The sequence below is a fragment of the Abrus precatorius genome, unplaced genomic scaffold, assembly GCF_003935025.1.
Source record: "Abrus precatorius isolate BTA unplaced genomic scaffold, Abrus_2018 Scaffold10, whole genome shotgun sequence".
In the NCBI taxonomy this organism is placed as follows: Eukaryota; Viridiplantae; Streptophyta; class Magnoliopsida; order Fabales; family Fabaceae; genus Abrus; species Abrus precatorius.
The window spans coordinates 18,782,405-18,808,439 of NW_020874292.1; the positions used below are offsets into that span (position 1 = coordinate 18,782,405).

General features: G+C 33.2%; 2 protein-coding genes across 7 annotated transcripts; both read left to right on the forward strand.

Annotated features, from left to right (window-relative positions):
• Positions 1-2,308: 2,308 nt before the first annotated feature.
• On the forward strand, positions 2,309-8,726 carry LOC113863017 (calcineurin B-like protein 1). Of its 2 annotated transcripts, none has more exons than XM_027496396.1 (9): positions 2,309-2,429; positions 2,654-2,749; positions 2,979-3,061; positions 3,650-3,709; positions 4,001-4,109; positions 6,480-6,532; positions 6,684-6,764; positions 7,545-7,657; positions 8,354-8,726. In XM_027496396.1, the coding sequence occupies exons 2-9, from the start codon at positions 2,671-2,673 to the stop codon at positions 8,415-8,417; spliced, it is 642 nt and encodes a 213-aa protein (XP_027352197.1). In that variant the 5' UTR covers positions 2,309-2,429; positions 2,654-2,670; the 3' UTR covers positions 8,418-8,726. The 2 variants fall into 2 exon arrangements, with proteins under 2 accessions (XP_027352197.1, XP_027352189.1); XM_027496388.1 differs by having other exon boundaries at positions 3,647-3,709; positions 8,354-8,525.
• A 3,708-nt stretch (positions 8,727-12,434) lies between these two features.
• LOC113853318 (auxin response factor 1-like) lies at positions 12,435-25,336 on the forward strand. 5 transcript variants are annotated; one of them, XM_027483903.1, is made up of 15 exons: positions 12,435-12,645; positions 12,761-12,802; positions 19,441-19,556; positions 20,067-20,162; positions 20,276-20,332; positions 20,495-20,647; positions 20,744-20,828; positions 21,336-21,426; positions 21,556-21,720; positions 22,001-22,120; positions 22,205-22,280; positions 23,023-23,188; positions 23,295-23,764; positions 24,351-24,541; positions 24,652-25,336. In XM_027483903.1, exons 2-15 carry the CDS (start codon positions 12,781-12,783, stop codon positions 24,821-24,823), a joined length of 1,980 nt encoding a protein of 659 aa, XP_027339704.1. In that variant the 5' UTR covers positions 12,435-12,645; positions 12,761-12,780; the 3' UTR covers positions 24,824-25,336. The 5 variants fall into 5 exon arrangements, with proteins under 5 accessions (XP_027339704.1, XP_027339701.1, XP_027339703.1 ...); XM_027483900.1 differs by having other exon boundaries at positions 12,435-12,624; XM_027483902.1 differs by having other exon boundaries at positions 12,435-12,523.
• Positions 25,337-26,035: the final 699 nt, after the last annotated feature.

Sequence of the window (26,035 nt, forward strand, 5' to 3'; positions counted from 1 at the left end):
ATAAGTCACATAGACTCAATGAGGCCATAATAAACACAATAAACAAGAAAGAGAAACAAATATTGCACAAGTAGTTCACAATCATAGAACTTACTTAAACCATACCATTTTAAAAGAAATTCATTTTAGCCACTCTATTAAGAGTTTTGTCATGCTTAGAAGTTTACAAATTTATACTATTAAGAAAATATCATTTCAACCAATCAAGCATATTATAATAAAGTATACATATAATAGAAGTAAATAATATTAGTTTTCTAAAATATCATAAAGTAGGCATCAATATAATGCTATAAGAGTCACTCGTGAAAGAACCAAAGTCCAAGGTAGTTCCACATCATTGATAGCCTTCTCCTCCCAACGTCGGCCTCTCCCTTAGGGATAGTTTCATCTGACGGCTAGCTCTTTTATGGCATACATATGTCATAATTAATCTCGATGGAGTCAACTCCACCTTGATGATAGCCCTCTCCATATATTGGTGGCTCTATCTAATAGGTAGCCCTTTCCTCTCGGAGTATAACTAGGTGTACCTATGCTGTTATTTTCACAAATGATTACATGATTCTAACACAGCTCCTTCCAAAAATATTTATACAATGAAAATTTGTTCTTTTACACAAATCAAAATTTTTCAATAATCAAGGTCTCATAGCATAGGTCTCATAATTAAATACCATAAAAAAATTAAAGCAATAACTTCTTTCACACTTTTCTAAATAAACTCATAATTAAATAAAATAAACATTCCAATAAACTTTCACATGATCAAAAAATAAATCTGAGACTTATTTCCTCAAGTTAATAATTTTATGGTAATAATAACATAATGAATAATGAGAATAATAATTAAAAATAAGTCAATATAATCATTATTCACTCACAAACAATGAAAATCAATTATCTCACTTCACATTCACATTACTACTATGAAATCATGATAAAAGTGCAAGCCAATACTAACAATGTATAACAAGATTCATAATTAACTTCAATAATATAATATTTAGATATATACTCAAAGCTCTAAAATACACGTTTCTAGGAATAATAACTTGTCAAAACATAACATTTTGATATATTCAAGTTGTAAGCATACTTTAAAAACTCAAATAAAAATTTTCTCTATGTTGAATGACATCTTTTTTTTTATAGTACTATTTTAACTTCAAAAATTCACTCAAAGTCATCTATGTGAAGAAAAAATAAATGAGTTATATAGTTTTTTCAGAATCCTAAAAAAAATGAGTTAAAAGAAAAAAAAAAGTGGTCATAAAAAAAATCAGAGAACTTTACGAGAATCAAATTTATACTAGGGCAATTGGCAGTGTGCAGTGAAAACGAAAAAAAGGAAAATTAGAGGAGCGGGGCAGTGGCGCATGGAGAAAAGTTGAAAGGGGGTGATTGCGCCCCCTTTTTATTGACGCCAGATGCTTCTTTTTTTTTTTTTTAATGAAACAGTGCGTTTCATGTTACCAAGTAAAGCAAGCAAAGATACAATACTACTTGATTATAATAGAGGGAATAAAAGTAGAATATGGATTCAGCGTTCAGGTTTTCCCATACCAAATTACGTCTCTACCTGGACGTAGTCAATATTTTCAACGCAAAGGTCTGGTCAATGTAGCATTTACCCAATTCTATTATGAGCAATGTCTTACAGAAACAATTTTAGAAGCATGCCGATGCTCTTAGCCTACTACTTGTCTACTTATACTTGACAATGTAGAGTGTGATTAAAAGAATAATGTGGTGCAATATTATTTCAATTATATAAAAGATGGTAAAACTATAACACTATATATCAAACTTGTGAAGCGCACTTTGAGACTGCAGTTCTGTCTGTAAAAATTGTCTTGTGTGTTTGGGTCATTTTCTGTGGGGTCAAATGTATTTCATTAAAACAAATGTTATCATGATTCCTTTGTATTAAAATGAAATTATTATGATTATAAGAAACAATTTAAAAAAATAAAGAATCATTACTCAGCCACAATCAAAATCTCATGATTATCAGAGAGAAAATTTAGTGTTGAAGTGTTAATTGAATTATAAATATAATAATGATATTAATATATGCGTAAATTACTTTAGTTTCACTTTCATCTTTTGTTGTTTTCTTTTTCATCGCAATTTTTTGGGGAGAAATGTTTACCCTTTTCTAAGCGAGCTGAGCTGTCAAACGAAAGAAAGCAGAATACCCTTTCTTCCGCCGCTCGGTGAGTGCCTCTCTATGAGTTGAGTTGGATTGGGCCTGGAGATCCACTTGGTCCAGGTTGAGGCCCAGGCCCAATTGTGGTGCTCGCTATGTGACTGTAGCAGTCACTGTTACTCTCCTTCGGTTTCGTGAATCGAATCCCATCTGATCCCACCAGGACGGCACAATCAAAGTAAAGAAAAGAGCGGAGTGGACAGATCTCAATTCTAAGGTACCTGACCTCGCTTTCTGCTGTACCTTGTTTTCTTTTCAACTCATGTCCATAATTATTCATTTTTATCTATTTAATTTTCTGTTTTTATCAACATATTAAGGTTTTGTAAGTTTAGCAATCCTGGTCTGTGATTGTCTTATTGATTTGTTTGCCAATTATTATTATTATTATTATTTTGTCTTGTGGCGTAAGGTTGAGATGATTTTCATTGTGTATTGTAGCGAAACGACACCCATTCATGGGCTGCTTCAACTCTACTGTAAGAAGACAATTTCCTGGCCACGAGGACCCAGTAACTCTTTCATCACACACCGCATGTAAGTTCTTTTACTTCCTATTTATATATGCCCATGCAAAATCCACCCTACCCTGCGTAATTCTTCTTCAACATTCATTGTATTTAATCACCTTGTCTATCTACAATAACATATTGGCATTTCCCCTTTCCTCATTCATGTCATGCACCATTTTTTGTGAAAATTTTGGTCAGATATATGTTAATTTTGTGGTTTCAACTTGCGTGTCATTTTATTTCTTACTTCTCAGTCAGCGTTAGTGAGGTTGAAGCACTGTTTGAACTTTTTAAGAGCATCAGCAGTTCTGTTGTCGACGATGGATTGATCAGCAAGGTATCATATTGTCAATACAATAAATGCCGCTTTCAAGAATTACTCTATAATGCTAGCTTTGCTTATTTCTTTCCTGCCTTTACAAACTTACCAATGGTTCAGGGAGGCCTTTTTGTGAATTGTCTTACAATAAATTACTCAATTTGTTATTTGTTAGAATAATCCAGATCATTATTCATAATGATGGTTGGTCGGTAATTTCTCAATCATTCTTCCATATAATTAATCTGTGATATCTTCTGTTTTCTGTTTCAAGTTGTTTCTCCATATAATTTATAGGCCAAACTACATCCACACCCTTAATGAAATTACACTCGATGCTCCTCCCTTTTCTAACATTACTTTGGCCTCCCTTGATCTATATAAAATCAGGGTTATTTGCATCAAGGAAACTATGTATACGGTCTAGAAAGCAAGAGATATTATAAAATTTTGTTAAACTTCAGGTGGTGTGAGTATAATTTTCCCTAATGTTTATGGTACCTGTTTTCCTTGCTTTGTCATACTGAAAATGTCCTACAATTTCATAATACTCTGTGTTTGAAATCTTAAGTACATGTTGTGATTATGACTGTTCTTTCTTAGCAGGAAGAATTTCAGTTGGCACTTTTCAAGAATAGAAAAAAGGAGAATCTCTTTGCAAATCGGGTACTCCATAACAACCCTTTTCTTTCTTGAAAACTAGCACACTCATTTGATCGCTGCTTTGCAATGCACTTTTTGAATTGATGGTTGGTTCACTTCATTATTAATTGTCAAAGTTAGATAATAAATATGATGAATACTTTCGAAACAGGTATCAGTGTTTGTTTAGTTTTTGCATTTTTTCAAAAAAATTTCAGTGAATTATTATCCTGCTGCTTGTGGTAACTCCTTTGACTTTAAGTAGTTTTTTCTATTAATTTGACGTGTATTGATGTCAAAATTTTCTTCATGCAGATCTTTGATCTGTTTGATGTTAAGAAGAAGGGATTCATTGATTTTGGTGACTTTGTTAGATCACTCAATGTCTTCCACCCAAATGCTCCACTAGAAGACAAGATAGATTGTAAGTTGAACATTGATCCCTCAACTCTAGGCTGTCCTTGTGTTAGGTAACACATTTGTAATTAGTTATGATATGTTAGTTAGGGAGTCATTAGTAGTTAGTTAAAATAAATTAGTTAGTTAGACTGAATTAGTTAATAGTTACGTAGGCTGAGATTGTAGAAGAAATTAGGCATATGGCCCCTATAAATAAGAGAGAGGCAAAGAGAGAGATCATCGGGTCATTTTTGAAAGGGTTAGGACCTTTAGGCATTGAGAGAGAATAGAATAGAATCTCTTGAATACCCTAAGTTGTAATAGGGAATGATACACATTTTGTTTCTTTTCTTCATCTATTTTCTCTTTTGCTTTCTCTGTTTTGATTCAGTTCTATCACTGGTGCCAAAGCTCTGATCTTGAAGTTGTGGGTATAGATTCTTGAAGATGATTCCACGGTTTGATGGGAAGCAAGTTTATTGGGGGTTGATCAATGTAGAAAGGTATTTTGAGGTGAAAGGAATACTAGAAAGATTTGGTTAGCTATGGAAGGTTCAGAAGTGCTTATATGGTGGTATTGCTGGAAAGCAAGCAATCAAGATGCAACATGGTGGGATTTTGTGAGAGCAATGCTCAAGCAAATTCAGCCTGAATATGACCCAGATCTGCCAATTTGGGTTGAAGATGCAGGTTCTTTGATGCAAGAAAGCGGAAAATTACATGCTTGGAGAACAATGAACCAACAGCTTGGAGCCCAGTAACAAACACTGAAAAAACAACAAATGTCCAAGAAAAAGAACAATAATTGTAGTTGTCAAAATTCTTGGAACTACAGATAAACAAAGAGGAAATTCAAGGGGAACAAGTTCACATTTTGGATCAAGAACCAGAATTGGGAAAGTTCAAAGGATTGGAAAAAGAGGTTGAGACAAAGAGATCAGTGGATACATCTTGGTCTGAAAATATGTTTATCTTGAAGAAGGAAGACCATTGTATGGGATGTGAAGGAAGGAAACAAACAGGGCATTATATGGGTTGTGAAGATAAAGGGATGGATGACAACAACCAAGTTAAAAAAGATTGGGTTATGAGAAGATTGGTCAGGTCACCATCACCATCAGACCGCAATTTGTCTATGACAGCATTGGAAGTCTTAAATAGTTTAGTCAGCCCATTACCACTGGTAAAATTGCCAAAAGAGACTTTGTGTACCACTGGGAGAGGCAGAGCCAAAAAGATGCTAACAACAAAACTAGCAGCAGTCAAAAGCAGCAGTAGTACATGCCATGAAGAAAAAAAGTGCATTTCCCATATTGTGTTAGGACCCAAAATGATTGTTGAGCTCAAAAAGGAAATGTGTTCAGCAATTGTCCCAAGGGTTCAAAGTTTGGAGGGTCTATACTATAAGAAATGAGACGGAGCTGCTAAGGTTGGTGAGCTGGCAGTGTGAGAAAATGTTAGTTGCTGAGGGGTGGAGTGGGGCATGTCCATATAGGTGTTTTTATTAGCTGAGAGAAGGTATCTTGGAGAATCTTTCTGTTAGTATGAATGGAGAGCAATAGCTCTCTGTAGGAGCTTAGCTCTGGGCAGTGATGGTACTGAATTGCTTCTTTCCAATAATACACAAGTTATTTTCTTTGATTTTCTGGTATTGGACTGAGTTCGTATCATATTACAGCTCATGATATGCAATCATGCACAGCAGTGCAGTCAAGGGAATTTGAGGATCTCATTACAACCATTGCAGCTATGATGATGCTCTATTTCATGGCAAAAAAATATGAAGAGCGCTAGAGGATCATGGAAATACTTTATATATTTGTTTTGACGCTGGGAGGAGTGAGCTATTTTTGGGCTGCAGGGTGTAGTTGGCTTGATCACATGCTTCAATTAGTTGGAACCCCAATGGTGCTTTCTTTGCATCTGCCACTACTATTTACCTTGAAGGCAAGGTGAAACTTTTGGGGTGGAGTATTGTTAGGTAACTTCCATTTGTAATTACGTATGATATGTTAGTTAGGGACTCATTATAGTTAGTTACAATATGTTAGTTATACTGAATTAGTTAGTAGTTAGGCAAGTTGAGATCGTAAAAGAAATAAGGCATATTGTTCTTATAAATAAGAGGGAGGCAGAGAGAGAGAGAGATCATCGGGTTATTTGTGAAAGGATGAGAGCCTTTAGGCATTGGGAGAGAATAGGGTCTCAAGAATACTCTGAGTTGTACTAGAGAATAAACTGTTTGTCTCTTTTCTTCATCTATTTTCTATTTTGCTTTCTCTGTTTTGATCCAGGTCTATCATATCATAACTAATTACTAATGGGAGTTACCTAACACTTCAATTCCATAATGCATGATCTGTATTGATAGATCGGGTTTTGGATTGTCTTGTAGTTTCGTTTAGGCTCTATGACTTGGACAATACAGGCTTTATAGAGCGTGAAGAGGTAGGATGGAAATTACTATTTATACTTTTAATTTAATTTTTAAGTGTTCTTAATTATTACCCAGTTTGGAAATCTTATGTCTTAGTAGTTACTACTTTGCCTTTATTTCTGTATGCTTCTTCATTTTTATCTTTTGGGTGATTTCTGACAGGTCAAGTTAATGTTAATTGCACTTCTTTGTGAGTCTGAAATGAAATTGGCGGATGAGACAATAGAAAAAATACTTGATAAGGTAATATATGTCTATAAATATTGTAGATGACATAAAATATGAGACAGGCATACTTCAATAAGAAATTATATCCATAGTATGACAAGTGTTATAGGTTATTGATGTTGTGTTGTTACTTTTCTATCTAATGATAAGTGTAGGACCCTATTTTGGTTCATCAAAGATACAAGAATCATCACTTTAATTCTTGAAATATTTTTATCATTAATTTCATCCTTCAATTATGCAAAATGTTATCAAATTGGTCCTACATTGGAGTGAGATAAATGAATGTAAAGGGGCTAATTTAATTTGATGACAATTTGTATGATTAAGGGACTAAATTGATGACAGTCTGCATTATTAAGAGATTAAATTGATGTAAAAAAATCTTTAGTGGAGGAAAGTGATAACAGTATACGTTATTGATGGATTACACTGATGACAAAGTTATTTCTAAGAACTAAAATAATGATACCTGTATCTTTGGAGGATAAAAAAATGAGTTTAGTCTTATAATTATTTTCACAAAATAAAATGGTGTAAACGTAACATTTTAGTTTGGATTTGACTCATCTAAAATGAAGGATTTACTTTAGTGTGTAAAAGGAAATAATAGTCGTTTATAAAAAAATAAATAAAAAATCATGGGTTTTATAAATACTAGCTCAACGTGATATGTATTTGTTGGAATTTAAACTGTTGGCTTCTCATCAATGGCTATCAATAGTTCACCTTTTTACCTCCAAAGTGAATTTTTTTACTTTCGAAGAGTTAAAATTCTTCTATATTTATGGTCAGACTTTCTTGGATGCTGATCTGAATCAAGACGGGAAAATAGACAAGTTCGAATGGCAAAACTTCGTTTCTAAAAATCCATCATTATTGAAAATCATGACCCTTCCTTATCTGAGGTACGTTTATAATAATTTATACAATTTATTTTATTTTTATGCATTTTTAGTGTAAACTGTTTTATAACCAATCCAATTTTGCGTAGGAACTTCATTTAGGTTCCACATGTTTGAGATTTATTTAAGAAAAAAATTCTTTTAAATAAAAGTTGTTGCATAATAATTACTTATTTTTTTCCCAAAAGGAAAACTTCAATAGAAATTATTTTATTGTTTTTCTCAGAAGTTAAAAATAATAAGTTAAGAAAATCTGAAACAAAACTATATTATAAAACTATTTTTTGAAAAGCTTATATGAACACACCCTTGATGAATTTGACCACGTAAACAATTGAACGAGATCTTAAGCTCAATAACTAATATGTTGTGTCAACACATCATACAAATATAGACCTCTTACTTAGACAGTGCGTGTTTGATACTTACAAAAAGTTGTATAATTTGAATTCAGTTTTTATAATTCTTTTTTGTTAGAATATAGTGCTTATCTTTTCACATTGAGACACTGTTAAGTATCCTCTTTTAGAATGAATAAAAACAATGCTTCAAAAACAGTGGAGATTATATCCTAACAATGTTTTATAGAAACCAAGTCTAAATTATGCAATTTTTTGTAGGAACCAAACACTTAACCAAACTTGAATACTTCAGTTACTTTCTTTAACTATTTGTTAAATAATTGTAAATTTAATGCAGGGACATTACAACAACTTTCCCGAGTTTTGTATTTAATTCCGAGGTGGATGAAATTGTTACATGAGTGCATACAGCTTATGGTTATGGAAGTAGTGGTAAAGTGATAGATGGCTCTTAGCACAACATATTCAGTTTTCATAGGGGTGCCTTGATTATTTATCGTTCTCCTGTGACGTGCCTTGTATTCATGAGTTGCTTTTGCCTCTTGTTCTTTGTTTCCTTTTGTGTTATATTATTCTCACAATAAATTTACATAATTTATTTTTCTTCATCACATCATTCATCTAATCACTTTCTCCTCTCTCTTCTCTTTCTATCTCTCTCTCTTTGTAAAAGCACTTCTTTCGACTGTAGAAATACATTTCTGTTTTTTAACCAAGAGTTGGGTCCCGTATTGAGCTGCATTTTCATGCGAGAATCCAAGTTTAAGGCTGTAAGCAGATGCAACTATTGTAACTTACACCAGTATATCTGAGAAATTAAAATTATAAATTATTAACATACTTTTTTCTAAAAAAAAAGTAAGTGCACATTTATAATTAATGCTTTTAAAATGGATTGGTAATTAAATTGGTGAAAGCAGTAGTTTAAGGTTTAATGATTCAATTGTAATCAAATTAGTATTAATTAAATATATATTAAATAATAATTATTATTATTTAATATCATATTTAAATGAACAAAATTTCCCAAACACCAAAAAAATAAAATGAACAATATTTATGTGCAATATCGTAGGTATTGTTCTCTAATCAGAGTTAAGAGTTTCACCTCATACATGTGTATCGATTTTTAATGCTGGTGTGTTGAATTTTAATGTTTACTCTTACAATGTAAATTATGAAATGAAATTTTGACACTAATTGAAGAACAATATTAACAGTACTTATAGATCGCATCTATGTTTTGTTCTTAATGAATTTATGTTAAATATGATTTTATAATCTCATAAAATAAAATAAAATTTAATTTAATTTAAAATTAAATATTTTAAGTATAATAAAAAATAAATTTCTGATGTGTATATGGCTTTATAAATCTATAATTTCATATATATATAATTTTATTGTTGAAATAATATAATAATATAATATTATTCTTCTACTAACTTTCCATTTTATGGGTGCAGAATAATAGAAAAATTATTTTTTTATGTTATAATATGCACGTAATAAAGCATACAATGAAATGGTTGTGTTGCTACAAGTTCATGACATGGATTTGAGCGCAATAACATAATAAAGTTCAAATAATATTTAATGCTAAACTTAGTAAAGACTTTTTTTTAACATTATTGTTAAATTTATAGTTCTCATAAAGAAAACTAAGATTACAAATTTTCACATAAATTTTTTAATAATTCTTTCATTAAAACTATTTTTTTTAACCTTATTGTTAAATTTATAATTCTCATGGAGAAAATAAAGATTACAAACTTTCACATAATTCAAAAATAAATCAATTTTTTTTCTCAATTTTATCTTAACATTCGATATGTTATATAAAATAGAAGTAAATTGTATAAAATTTTATACATTATGGGGTATATTTAGTTTTTAGTTAAATTTAGGCATATGTGTATTTAAAAATGAAATGCTACATTCAAGAAACTTAAAAATATGCACGTCCAATGCTTGGGCAAGTGAAAAAAGACATACCAATAATCATTACATGGGAATTTGGTGTGAATGACTAAGCACCTTTATCTTATAATAAATCAAACAAACATTTACATGTGTAAATTATAAGATTTAACAAATATTTTTACACTAATAATGAAGTGATTTAAAATTTTAAAAATAATGTTTAGTGATACGATCTAAGAAGGTATTCATGAAGTTCTTCAAAATTTAGAAGGAAAGCCAAAGAACACTATGGAACCAAAAGCTTCAACTCATGAAACATTCAAAGAATTGTAATGACCTATGACTAGATCAAGAATTAAAAGAACTAAGGAAGCTTTGGATCATTTAGTAACTTACACATTCAGATAAGTAGAGTGTGCCTTAAAGGATGAGGAGACTAGAGGCTAATTCAAATTGTGTTTAATAGGGAAGATTCTTAATACACTTAATTACCTAGGCTCTTTGTAACAAGTGCTTTTATACTCTTTATATTAGACTAAATACTTCTATTTTTAGGTGTTGAACTGCATGTATAGTTGTTTCTTCACTTTCAAGTCCAAATTAGAGCCAAAGTTAGTTAGTTTAATTGTAATTGGACCAAAGTTTGTTAGGATATGCGCAAATTCAAATTAGCCTATTTGCAAGTGGATTTCAAATTAGCATATATATATATATAAAGAGAGACAACATGTTTTGTATTTATTTTTGACAATATTAGTCATTTGAAGTAGTAAATAAAACTTTTTCTATATTGCTTAAGGTTGTGTTGAATTCATATGTAATAGGTTGTGGATCCAATTATTATTATTTTTTTCTTTTGAGATTGTGTATAGTTTTAATGCACTTCACTCCTTTGAATTTCTTCCTTTTACCTAATGATTTTAAAGTAGTGCGTAAAGATGGTAATGTAAAGGCAAAATATGTAAAGAAACTATACTCACGAGTGAAAGCTCATAATGAAAAGAAGCTAAAACACTATGTTAGGCAAAGCTAATAAAAAAAGAAGAAGAAATAAATGATATTTGAACTGCGTAACTGAGTTAAGATTTATTTGCGAAAGAAAAGATTTCTTACACAAAGGAATCCAAGTTGTAACCCTGTGAAGATGTCCTTTTTCAAGCTCTAGAAAGAATTAGTTAAGTTTTATATATATATATATATTAAGTGCTTTTATACTATTTGTATTAGATGAAATGTAGCATCCTTAGTTTTTCTCCCTCTCAATTTTTCTTGTTTGTCTTAAAACTTTGAAATTGTAATTTACTTTTGAAACTTTATAAAATACACTATAAATTATGTGAAAAGGATATGTAGATTCATTTGCAACATCCTCTGAAGAATTTATAAAAATTCTTATGGTTTGTGTTGCTTTTTTATCATCTAAGTTCATTGCAAAACATTCTCTGTAATTTGGTTTGATTGCTACTTGAATTAATCCTAAATGAATGAAATAGTATCCATCTTGTACATGTTTTTCTATTAGTTCATTTTCTAAAAGTTGTATTTCTTTATTATTTGTGATTTTTGGTTGAGTATTTGTTCTTCTTGTTTTAATTCTCAAAAATAGATCTTGACTTATATATTTTTAAAATTTTTATTTTAGATATGAATTAATTATATAAAGACCTTTCTATTTGTCCTATTGAAATGTTTTGTCTAGATGAAGATGAACTTAATTCCTTTTTGTGTTTTAATTTCTACTTTTTTTTTACAATTTCCTATAATAAACTTAAAACTTTTAACTATTAATGATATATTAATATTAATTTTCTTATTAACATATTAAGCTATGAGACTATTTTATTTAATCAATGAGTTTATTACCTCAATAAGACTTTATTATTGAAATTACTATTTAAGCTGACCAACATATTTATAACTCACACATTTACTAAAATAACAATAACATAATATTAAAATAAATATTATTAAAATTATTATAAAATAATAAAATTAAAACTATTATTTATTTTAATATACATAATATGGTAATGCTTATTTCAATATTATGTTATTGTTGTTATAATAAAATATTATATTTTTATAATTACTATTATATGTTTTTAATTATTTTTTATATAAAATATTTTATTGAAGTTATTTTAAATATTTATATAAACTATTTGATAAATGTTTACAGATATATAAATATATACATACAAATATTCTAGATTTTATAGAATGAAAAATTAATTATTGAATCCTCTTATATTAATTTTATGATTATATATATATATATATATATATATATATATATATTAAATTTTATATAATTTAAATATTTCTAAAATACATTACACAGTAAAATAAAATAATATAATAAATACTAATTTATTTAATTTTCTTATAAAGTTAATAATAACTTTTAAGTTAATATTAAGAATAGCCTTTAAACCAAGTGTAAGTGCCAAATAATTCTGTAGATGCGAAGGGTAATAAATACTAGCTATTGTGAGCTGCACTATACAGAATTAGAAAGAGGGGAACAAGGTGGTCGTGTCGGCTTCAACCAAACACGACCTTATCGGCGATCCAACATCGATCTGTGCGTGTTTTTCAGTTCCTAAACACTATCCACTTACTTCTGCAATTCTTGCTCTGTTTGCTTGATTGGATCCACCCACTGCACTCTTCACGCAAGCACACGCGATTTTCATTCTCTCTGTAGTTAGGGCACACAATCAATCACAACAAGCCTTTTCTGTTAATTTGTTTATTCGTGTAATTAATGGGTTGGTAATCAAACTAATGTTATGCTATTGTTTTCTGCCCTCCACAGCAGAATTCTCTGCACTCTTCAGCATGGCTTCCGCCGCCGCAGCAGGTTCCATTCTATTCTTTCACTTCGCTATTTCTGTTACTGATTCTTTCTTCCTTCCTAAAGTAAATTACCTCATAACGCTTACTATTCTTATTCAAATTTGATGGAACACGTGACTATTTAGAATGACTTACTCTGTTTGGTTGCTTCCTTTCCTTATCATTCACATTGAATGCGAATGCTGCTTACTTTCTCTTCTCATAAATTATGATTTACGACTTGCTTTAACTAATCCCTCCTCTCGTTGCTAGTGTCTGTTGGATTTGACATGCATATATGGCGTGTCATAAATAAATATCAATCGCATTCCACTAGTGTCAGCTGCCATATTATAGGACTTGGCTCACTTAGTCAGCCTATCGCAGCTGCATAGCTTGGGATCTTATGCACTCCCTTATTGTGAGTTGTGGTTTGCCTTAGCTCTGTAATGAACAGAGTCTGCCTTCCCCCTTAACTTTTTTCTCATTAGTAAAGAATGCCAACACCTAAGTGTATGCATTATTGGGAAAAGATTAACTTTAAATTTGAACTTCGGAGGCAGACGTTGTAATTAAAGGGTTTCTGCGTGACAAGCAAGACAAAGTATGTGTATTACAATTTAGCAAAAATTGAAATGAAAATGATTTGGATTTTAAAATTACAAATGATTTCATACTACAAGTTTCTAACTTTAAGTATTTGAGATCTATTTTACGGAATGATGGTGAAATTAATGAAAATATTATATATCTAATACAATCTGGGTGGTTAAAATAGAAAAATGTATCAGAAGTTATTTGTGACTACAAAATACTAACCAGGCTTAAAGGAATGTTTTGTCAAATTGCAATACGACTAATGATCCTCTATGGTGTTGAATGTGGAGTTTTGAAGGGACTACATGAGTAAAACATTTGAAAGTAATAAAAACGAGAATATTAAGAGGGATGCGAGAAAAACCAAAATAAATTATGTGACAGAGACTTAAGACAGAACGAGAAAGAATCTTCTTTATTTGAAGAAGAATTGTTGTACACTCTCAATGGGGGGTCTTGGAGCTAGGCTCCTAAGAGAATACTCTCTGCCTAAAACAAATGAACAATCTACCCATATCCCTCTCCCTTCTTCTAACCATTATTTATATTACATGTTAGGCACTAATCTTTAACAAACTAACAACTGGTCCTATATTCCAATAGGACCCTTATTCTTCCTTTTTCTATATTAAACCACCCAACCACTAGGCTTGGTACTTGGACCTAGACCTGCAACTAAGGGATTACAGATACTCTGGACCCTATCATTTCCACCATCTGCAACAACAGCCTTGTCTTCAAGGCTGAAAAGAGGAAACTGGCTCCTCAACATAGATTCATCTTCCCATGTTGTATCTTCAGCAGTGTGGTGCTTCCACTTGATTAGCCATTGTTTAATTCACTCACCATTCTTTATAATTTCTCTGCTAGCAAGCGATTCTTCTGGTTCAACAGTGTCATCCATTTCCACTTCTAATCCCTTGGGTAAATCAACCCATAGCCCGCTTAAGTTGAGACACGTGGAATACAGGATGAACCCGAGAAGTAGGAGGAATGTCCAACTTGTAAGTAACTTCACACAACCTTTCCCTGACTAGAAAAGGCCTGAAATACTAAGCACCCAGTTTCAGATTGATGCACCTTGCAACCAATTGTTGCCTATGAGGCCTCAATTTCAAAAATAATGAATCACCAACTTGAAAACAATATTGCACGTCTTCTCTTGTTGGCAAATTTCTTTTTCTCTATTGCTGGGCCCTGGTGAGGTTATACTTGAGTTGTCGAAGAGCCTTATCTTTTTCTTCCAAGTCTCTCTCTAGCCATTGCTTCAACCTTGGTTTCTCTCGGCAAAAATGAATAACAGTAGGAGGAGGTCTCCCATAGACAATCTTGAAAGGTGTAACTCCTGTAGAGCTGAGAAAAGATGTGTTATACTACCACTCAGCCCAAGGAACCCAAGAAGACCACGTTTTTGGTTGCTCCGAAGCAAAGCAATGCAAATAGGTTTCTAAGAACCAATTAAGAACTTCTGTCTGGCCATCCGTTTCTGCATGATGAGAGGAACTCATCTTTAAAGTTGTTCCTTGCAATCTGAATAGTTCTCGCCAAAAAGAGCTAATAAAGAGAGGGTCCTGATCATTGACAATGGAACTAGGAATACCATGAAGCCTTACTATAGCAAACAACTCAGCCACGCTCCAAGCTATAGGATAAAATGTCCATATATTGAAAGTCTGTCAACAACCTCTAAAACTGCTTCAAACCCCTTAAATTGAGGCAACCTCGTAATAAAATCTAAGGAGATGTCTTCCCAAATTTGGTTTGGAATGGGAAGGGGTTGAATAAATCCTCCAAGTGCTACGACTACATATTTCTAATGTTGACATACATCACACTCATGAATGAATTCTTGAATCTGCCTTTTCATTCCAACCCAATACAAATTTTTGGTCATGCATTTATAAGCCTTTAGATAACTGGAATGACCACCCTTTGTAGAAGAATGAAATTCCTGCAGAAGTTTCAGAATAAAAAAGGAGTCAGTAGGAATAACAACGAGGCTCCTATGAAGCAAAGTTCCATTAACCAAGCTGTAAAGAGGCTTCCTGAGAACATTGATTGCTAATTTTGCTTTAATTTTCTGAATAAAAGGGTCCTGGGCATTTCCTCTTGAAGATTAACTCCTTGCACCCAAGTAGGAACAAAGACAATAGACTGCAATTCAACTTCTTCGCTACTGCTTTATTATCAGCTCCTAGTTTATAAACTATATCAAATTGATATCCCAACAATTTAAAGAGCCAACACTGTCAGGCAGCAGCGGTGATCTTTTGATGCAAAAGGTTTCTCAAACATCTCTCATTTGAATAGACAGTAAATCCCCTTCCTATCAAATAGTGGCGCCAATGTTGGATGACTAGTACTAGGCCATGAGCTCCTTTTCATAATCTCAAATGGGCTGGAAAAATTAGGCAATGCAAGAACTGGAGAAGTCATTGCTTGCTTTAGTTTTGAAAAATCCTTTTCAGCTAATGGTGTCAACACAAAAGAATCCTTCTTGTTAATTCAGTTAGAGGTTTGGCTATTTTACCATAGTCAACTATAAACTTCCTATAGTATCCCATCAACCCCAAAAAGCCTCTTGCTCCCTTTATATTCCTTGGTGTTGTCCATTGTTAAACTCTATTAACCTTCTCTAGGTCCTAAATATAATGTGGCCAAGATACTCAATTTGTTTCTTGCCAAAACTGCATTTCTTCGCATTAACCACAAATTGATCTGTTTTCAGTACCTCCAACACTTGTGATAAATGAAACAGGTGTTGAGACCAATCCACACTATAGACAAATATATCATCAAAGAAAACTAATGCAAACCAACGAAGAAATGGTTTAAAAACTTGGTTCATGGTGGATTGAAAAGTGATCGGTGCATTCATCAACCCAGAAGACATAACAAGATACTTGTAATGTCCCTCATGTGTTTTAAAAGCAGTCTTCTCAATGTCCTGCAAATCGACGAAGAAATGGTTTAAAAACTTGGTTAATGGTGGATTGAAAAGTGATCGGTGCATCCATCAACCCAAAAGACATAACAAGATACTCATAATGTCCCTCATGCGTTTTAAAAGCAGTCTTCTCAATGTCCTCCTCCTTGATCCGAACTTGAGGGTAACTAGACTGCAAATCCAACTTAGAAAAATAGGTCTTATCATGCAATTCATTCATAAGTTCATCAACTACTGGTATAAGAAACTTATTAGGTACAGTAACCTTGTTAAGTTCGTTATAATCAACGCATATTCTCCATGACGAGTCTTTTTTTCTTACTAGAATAACAGGGTTGGAGTAAGGGCTAGTACCAAGGCGGATAACTCCTGATTTTAACATTTCCTTAACTTGTCTCACAATTTCATCTTTATGGTGATGCAGATAGCGATATGGGTGCATGTTGATAGGACTAGTACCTGGATACAGATTAATAGAATGCTCAATGCTTCTAGGAGGGATACCCCTAAGTTCACCAAAAATTTCAGGGAATTTGGACAGCAATACTTGCAATTCTGTTTTGTGCGCAGCAAATAGGTCCCATGCCTTCTGATAAGAGTTCCCAAGCCCCTTTTGCCACTATATGCCATTAACCTCACATGATTTTCCTGTTAGAAGCTCATTAGAAGTAGTAGAATGTGAGATTCCATCCCTTGTACCAGCTCCAACATTCCCTCATAACCCTGCAACTCTATTACTTCTCCCTTCTTCTTAAGGGTCATAGTCATTTCTTTCCAATCAACCAATACTTTTTCCAAGGTTTACAGCCAAGCCACTCCTAGAATGATGTTTAGTCCCCGCAGATACAACAAAATGCGTCTACCTTAACTTTCCTCACCCCAAGATCAAGCTGAAGGTTTTGCATTTTCCTTTAGTTTTCACCTTATGTCCATCTCCTAGTCTTACACCCAGACCCTATATCCTCCTCAACAACAATTCCCAGAGCTTTCACGACCTTTAGGAAAAATGAAATTGTGGCTTGCTTCACTATTAACCAGCAACACCACTAGAACACCATGTAGCTTCCCTTCCAACCTCATAGTTGAAATTAAGGAAAAAAAAATTCCTAGACATACCTAACAACCCCATAGATTTGCAATTCAAGTGTTCTTCCTCTTCATCATCTTCTGCCTCCAACCGCACAATTCTCCATTCCCATCCCTGGCTTCATCTTCCCCAAGAACTACCAATCGTAACTAGCGCTCTTAACGAATAGCACAACGGTGGACAAAGTGAAACTTCTCCCCACATCTGAAACAAACCCTTCGATCTAGCAATTCCTGATTTGACAAATGTTGAAAAGCCATGTCTTTGCTCATATTTTTATCAATTCTTTTTTGTGTTTGGAATTGAAGATCCCACCGAAGAGAATGACCCCTTGCTCGCTGTCGATGGCGCTCCATTACCATTAGGAAAAGCTATCAAATGCAATGCATTCTATTGGAGACCATTCTACTTCTACAAAATGTTCTCCCTAAATCCTCTCATTATCCTTGAATTGTTCCACATGCAATCTTGACCTACAGGAGCCTCAACAACCCCTGTTAGCTCTACTTCAACACAGTGCGCCAACCACATGGCCTCTAGGGCGATGTGTTGGTACCCTTAGCATAATTTAATCTTTTCAATCCTTTAATGAAAAAACTCAAATAATGATTCTCAAGCAAATGTCCCACTTGAGAAGTCAAAAATTCAAACTCTGCGATGAACTCTTCCTCAAAACTTGCTTGTTTTAGATCAACAAGTTCTTCAAAAGGATCCTCTTCAAAAGGATCCTGCAATCTTCTGCCTCCATAGTGATGTACTAATGCCTTGTTGAATGAATCCCAAGAAAGCGACTCCTCTAAATCGAACCAAGATTGGAACCAATGAATGGTTCCTCCCCCCATACTCAGCCTTGCAATCTTCAACCTGACCTCTGTCGAAGTTCCTTGTATGTCGAAATGAATTTCTACCCTTGTGATCCATCCCATTGGATCGATGCCAACAAACACTGACAACTCTACTCTTTTAGCAGCCAATCAAAATTCTTCCAACATTCCAGAACCCAGCAAGGATTCCACTCCAATACCCATATTAGTGATTTGATCAGTCAATCGCCCCAATTGAGCAAGAATGGAATTCAATGTACTCTCCATCGTCCTCATATGACAGGTCTAGAGTATCCGCTGATTTTCATCCATCTTCTTGCGTGGCATTAATTGGTTCCTCCTCATGAAAACTCTTCAACCGCTCTCCTCCTTTTGGATCCGACAGGTTGGACCAGTGATAGAGATTCAAGAGGGAATGAGAAATAATTTGTTTTATTTGAAGAATTGTTTTGTACACTCTTAATGGTGTTCCAGAGCTAGGCTCCTTAGAGAAGACTCTATGCCAAAAACAAATGAACAATCTACACATATCCCTCTGTCTTCTTCTAACCATTATTTATAGTACATGTTAAGCACCAATCTTTAACAAACTAACAACTAGTCCTATATTCCAATAGGACCCTTATTCTTCCTCTTTCTATAATGAACCACCCAACCATTAGGACTTAGACCTGGACACGCAACTAAGGGATACCGGATACTCTAGACCCTATCAATATGTTTATATTTGCGAAATTAGAAGAGCTCCTATTGCGAAGTATGGGACAAATTGATTAAAGTGGTTTATGTATGTGCAAGGCACACCATTAGAAGCACCAGTGACGAGGATTGATTGTATCGTTTTTAGGCTCGTGAAAAAGTATGTAGGGAGACCAAAAAGAACCTTGAAGGAAATTATTGAAAGAGATTTCATGATAAATAATATCTCTAAAAAACTAGTTTTGACCAAGTTAAATGAAATCAAAGGATTTATGTAACTGGCTTCATATAGTGGGATAAGACTGTTATTTTGTTGTGACCGACACCTAGAGGTACATCTCGAATTAAATGATATCATCTCATAAAATATAATTGTAGCCATTCTTTTTCTCTAAATTTCTAAAGCATATAAGCCCTTTCATTGATTATTTAGTTTGTATTTCTCTATATTTTTGTTTCTTCATTAGTGTCATCCATGACCTATTCATGTGTTATGTTTTGTTTTATAGGTGCAACCAATGATGCTTTATACAAGGAATTGTGGCATGCTTGTGCTGGACCCCTTGTCACTCTTCCTCGTGAAGGGGAGAGAGTTTATTACTTCCCACAAGGTCATATGGAACAGGTGCAAGTTGCATGGGCATGGGCTCTTAATTTCTAATTTTAATTTCAGGGAGATGCTTGTGCTGATATTTTCTTATCGTGCACCAGGCCATGTTTTGGATGTTGTAGCTTAATTGTTCTGTTTCCAATGATTTAAGATCTTACTGATGTTGGCATGGGTTCTTCTGATGTTTTCTCATATAACATTTTTATCTGGAAAATATTTGTTTATTGTAGGACATGTCTTTGTTTATACATGTTGGTTATTGAGTTTTAAAACTCCACAGGTTATGCCTAGTCACATTTCTTTTTGCATGCATCCTCTAAGTTTCATAGTCTATTGAATTGTTTATGCATACACTTTTGGTTATCACCTTGGCATCTATCTGTTTCTTTCATGATAATATTTCCAATTATGAACTAACTTTGGTCCATAATTCCTGATATTTTTATTTTGAGTACAATATGTTTTTTGTTGTAGTGTAAAGTTTTGGTTTTGTTTTATCTGACTTTTATATATATATATATATAGCTTGAGGCATCTATGAATCAGGGATTGGAGCAGCAAATGCCTTCCTTTAATCTGCCTTCTAAAATATTATGTAAAGTGGTCAATGTTCACCTTCGAGTGAGTCATGATTTTTCTTCACCTTGTTACTGGCTAGTTTTGGTTTTATGTTGAAATTTAGTGTGCTTTACTACAATCATCATTTTTTAGTTGAATTCATCTTGGTTGTGTAGGCTGAACCTGAGACAGATGAAGTATATGCACAAATAACTTTGCTTCCTGAAGCAGATGTGAGTGCACTTTTATACTTTGTTTGACATGGTTGTTATTTTTAAACATTCTGTACTTTTTTATCATCTCTCAGCTCATCTCCCAGTTACATCTGTTTCCTGTGTGGTTTCTCTTTCTTGGTCTCATTTTATGTACTTTTTATTTGTGTCTTGCTGGTTTAGCAAAGTGAGGTTACTAGCCTTGATGAGGCATTGCCCGAACCTCCAAGGTGTACAGTACATTCATTTTGCAAGACACTCACTGCTTCTGACACTAGCACTCATGGAGGTTTCTCTGTTCTTCGAAGACATGCAGATGATTGTCTGCCACCTCTGGTTAGTAATTCTTTTTCTTTTCTAAAGTCATTAGACACACTTGATCATGCTCATCTTTATTTGTCCTTTACTTTTGTAATCCCATGTTTTGTTCAGGATATGACTCAGCAGCCACCATGGCAAGAATTGGTTGCAACTGATTTGCATGGGAATGAATGGCATTTTCGACATATTTTTCGAGGTAAATAGCTTGCAAGCTTGGCTTCCCCTCAATTTTGGACCTTCTGCTATCATGTGAACACAATCTGATCATTTATTTCTCTGAAGTTTTTGCTTGCTGAAAAAAATTGTACCTGAGAAGATTTTGCAACAGTTTAGTTGGTTATGATATCAATCTTTTATGTAATCTGTAGATATGTTTCACATTTCTAGTTAACCTATAGCTACATAACTTTTTCTTACTAAGAAAAATAGAACTAACCTCAGGTTTAAATTTGTTGGTGTATAGTTTACTTTGCTGTTATAAACTTTTCATCACATGGCCTGTTAAATTCTGGGGTTGAGTGAATTTTACTCATCAGTTGCTTCTTCAGGAAAGGTTCTGTTCGGTAAATCCTGACTGCATTTGTAAATTTGTGGTTCCCCACAGACACTACTATTATGTTAACTTCTAGATTGAGATGTGATCTGAGATTAGATTTTGATGTTCATACTGTCAGTAATTTTCTGACTAGAGAGTAATATGCAGGGCAACCCAGGCGCCACTTACTGACCACTGGGTGGAGTGTCTTTGTCAGTTCCAAAAAATTAGTGGCTGGTGATGCATTTATATTCTTAAGGCAAGTTGTTTAGTTGAAATACGGTACCTTCCTCCAGGGCAAGACAAAATACTTTGGAATTTTTTCATTGCTTGTGTTTCTTAATTTGTTATTGATTGTAGTTGGTTTTTCTTGCATGCAATATTCTAGAGGTGAAAATGGAGAGCTGCGAGTTGGTGTTAGGAGGCTCATGAGACAGCAAAGCAATATGCCATCTTCTGTTATATCCAGTCACAGTATGCATCTTGGTGTTCTGGCCACTGCGTCTCATGCCATTGCCACTGGAACTTTGTTTTCTGTATTTTACAAACCCAGGTCTTGTATTGAACGCTATTTAGTTATTAGTTATGTCATATTAATGTTATTAGTTCACAAGGTTGGCACTCAACTTGTCATATTTTGCTAGCATTCATGATGCCTTGAACAATTGTAGAATCATGTTTTGTTTCTGTTTGTACGTGTGCTGCTTGATTTTGTTCAGTTAATGAACTAATTTCTTTATGGGTTAAAGAATTTGATTGGGATGATATTTGAGTTTGCATTTGTTGCTTTTCTTAGTGGAGACTTTCTGCTGACTTTTAAATATTTATCTTAGAACAAGCCGGTCTGAGTTTATTGTGAGTGTCAACAAGTATCTTGAAGCTCGAAGTCATAAACTCTCTGTTGGGATGAGATTCAAAATGAGATTTGAGGGTGATGAAGTTCCGGAAAGAAGGTGCAAGAGCTGTTTTCTTGAAAATTTATATTTTGATTTTAGTACATTGTGCAATCTGATAAATGGTCCTCTCCCTGAATACAGGTTCAGTGGTACAATTGTGGGTGTTGGAGATAATAAATCATCAGTCTGGGCTGATTCTGAGTGGCGATCGCTGAAGGTTAGTATGGTTTTAGTTAGACATCCCTTGTTTACTTTTTGTTGTTCACATTTGGTTGAATTCAATATCTTTTTTTATAAATTTTCCGCATGTTCACTTTATTTTTTGTAAAATCTATCAATTGAAAGAGGTTATTCTTGAATCTCTCTGAATTGATAAAAAAAGGGCCAACTATTGATGATGCTTTGTATATGGAACAATTTAGTAAATGATTGTCCCACCAATCCTTTTTATAAGAACTAAATAACTAATTCATCAAGACAAATCAAAAGAAGTTATATATCATAAATTTTTATTGAACCTCAAAATTGTCCATAGCAATAAATGGTCAAGTTAGTAACTCATACATTAAATGAATGAAAATATCACTTATATGGGTAATGGGGAGAGTGCCTTGTTAACCCAAATCTCACAATAAATAATGGTATGAAAAAAATTTAACAATTAATGCATTTGAAATGGATATTTATTTATTATAATTAGGAGAAAAAATAGTAATATTGTTTCTTATAAAAAGGATTGGAGTATTCTCTTAGATGGTTAGACATCTGGCAAGGGAGACATTAACTGGCCTATAAGGAGAGATGTTATAAAAAGTGAATTTATCTGCCAGAAAATGACAAAAGATTGTGTGCATGAGTTCAAAAGTCAGCATGCTGACCCGTCAAATTAAATTGCTAATATTTGAATTTCAAATAGGAGTTTTTTGTTCATTAGTCCTATGATCTATAATGTATTTCAGGTTCAATGGGATGAACCCTCATCAATTTTGCGTCCTGATCGAGTTTCGCCATGGGAATTGGAGCCACTTATGTCTACCCCCCCTACAAACTCCCAGCCATCCCAAAGAAACAAGAGACCACGGCCTCCTGTTCTACCTTCAGCAATGCCTGATTCATCTCTGCAAGGTAGCTTGACCATATGTAATTTCCTAATGCAATTCTATTAATTTCTGTATGCAATTCTGTCATCCATACAGCTTTTATCCATGATTTCCTTTTGTATGTGCATCAGGAGTATGGAAATCACCAGTTTATCGTGACCCTCAACATGGGCAAGATCTCTATCCATCATCTAAATTCAATTCTACTGCAACTAGCTTTCTTGGTTTTGGTGGGAATTGCTCTGCTTCCAACATGTCAACATATTGGTCTAGTGCGATGGAAAAAACGACAGAATCTTTTTCACCTGTAGCAATTAAAGAATCTGGAGAAAAGAGACAGGGCACAGGAAATGGCTGTAGGCTCTTTGGGATTCAGCTACTTGAGAATTCTAGTGCAGAGGAAACTCTACCAACATTCGCTTTGTCAGGAAGGGTGGGTGATGATAGGTCCCTTCCATCATTGGATGCTGAGTCTGACCAGCTTTCTGAACCATCAAATGTTAATCGATCTGATATCCCTTCAGTAAGCTGTGATGCTGAAAAATCATGCCTGCGGTCTCCCCAGGAGTCACAGAGCAGGCACATAAGAAGCTGCACAAAGGTAGTATATCTGTTTTTAATGTTTGTGAAATACATTATGCCTCCCCTCCCCCATTTTAATTTACAATTCTGCAACATTCTTGGCATATTTTTCTTATGCACTGCCACTAATTTTAGTTGATTGTATGACAGTTTGTATTACATTTTCAGTTCTTTACTTCACAGATTTGGGTGATGATGTTTAGCTCTTGATAATATATCTTTTCAATCTATCTGCATTATTGACAGCATCTGATACACTATCAGTAAACATAATTTAAATAATGGATACTTAAATCTCCTTTATTTTATTTTTTTTCCACACTGATACACGATAGAATTTCGTCCAGAATCTTTATCAAATGAGATTGTCTGGAAAAAAAATCTTTCAAATAACAGAATCCTTATATCTCCGTTAGCCATAATATTCTCTTAGCAACGTAGTCATAAAAGCTATATAGTGAGGATTAAAAGGCTTCTCTCGTTTGGGTTTTTTGAAATAAATTTTATTCTGCTTGATTTTCTTGGACTGAAAAGAGGTTTAGCATTCTCTATTTTATGAAACGGAAATATCTGCTTATTTATGATACTAGTTTATATTATTCCAGGTTCACATGCAAGGTATGGCTGTTGGAAGGGCTGTGGATTTAACACGATTTGATGGATATGAGGATCTGCTTAGGAAATTGGAAGAGATGTTTGACATCAAGGGCGAGCTCTGTGGATCCACTAAAAAATGGCAGGTTGTGTACACTGATAATGAAGATGATATGATGATGGTTGGAGATGATCCATGGCTGTAAGATTATTTTAACACTACCATATATTTACTTGGGCACTTTTATTTGTGGCAAAATGTTTTGCAATTTTGTATGTGTACATTAAATTCTGCCTTGCTATTTTCTGCAGTGAATTTTGTAGCGTTGTGAGGAAAATTTTCATCTACACTACTGAGGAGGTGAAGAAGCTTTCTCCCAAAATAGGGCTTCCAATCAATGATGAAGTTAAACCTAGCAAAATGGATTCTGATGCAGTAGTCAATCCTGAGGACCAGTCATCTATTGTTGGGCCTGGTTGCTAATGCTCCTAGGTCATCCTAGGTTATATGCAATAGATATTGGCATGAAAGTACGAAATAGAACGGGAGAGAAACAAGCATGAACCTGGCAAGCACTATATGGTCTATAGGAACATATCATTGGCATATTCTGCATCTATACCAGAGCAGCATGCAGCATTAAAGCAGATGATTGGTTTGATATAATGCTGTTTGATCTACCTTGAAAGAAAGGTTTGGGGTTGTGTGCTTTTTCTGTTTCTTCCATAGCTTCGTTTTCGCCAACAGTCTCGAAGGCCCTTGCCTGTTCAGTTTTGTATGGGCTGCAAGCGTGAAGAAATGCCTTTTGGTTACTTATTTTACTACCTATGCATTTTTTTGGTTTTGTAATTCACTTGATGTGATGCATCTCATTTCTGTATATATAACTTTGTAGTCTTTGAATACTATTTAATGTATGTATATCGAGCAATTTTTTGTTCTCTAGCAGAGCTGTACACAATCTGATCTGAATTTTTACATTAACTAGTGAATTCTATTAGACACTGCACACGTATTATTAAATTAAAATAAAAAATATAATATATATTTTATATTAAATAACTTCATAAATTTTACAATGGATAAGTATTGTAATTATTAATAATAAATCTTTTATTATATTAAATAAGATTAAATTAAATTAAATAGGTAAACTTTTTATAATTAAATTACAAAAATCAAAAGTGAAAATTAAGTTAAAAATATTTCACTTAGAAAAAGCTAATTGATAATAAAATAATAATTTTTAAAAATGTGTTTTTTTTATTAAAATGGCTTTTAAAAATATTAAGAATTAAGACTAACAAATATTTTAGATATAAATAATTTCACCTGTTGGGTAGTTTTATCTTGTTAATGGGTCGATTGAGCAGGTTCATTTAAATTAATGTCATAAAACATTAGACTATCTGATTAGATAATTGATTAATGGTGGTGGGTTCTCGTGCTTATGACTACTTAGTGTTAAATGGCGAAAAATCTCTATTCCTGTTCAAGTCATGTATCTTGCAACAAATGGTATTTTTTTTTTTGTTTTAATATTTTCACATTTATATTTATTATATTATACACTAGATAAAGTTTTGTTACATTAAATAATATAATTTCTAATAAAAATTTATATATAAAATTTTTATTTATATCTTTAGGTACACAGTAAAAAAATAAATTGAGTAATTTAATAAAGACAACTCC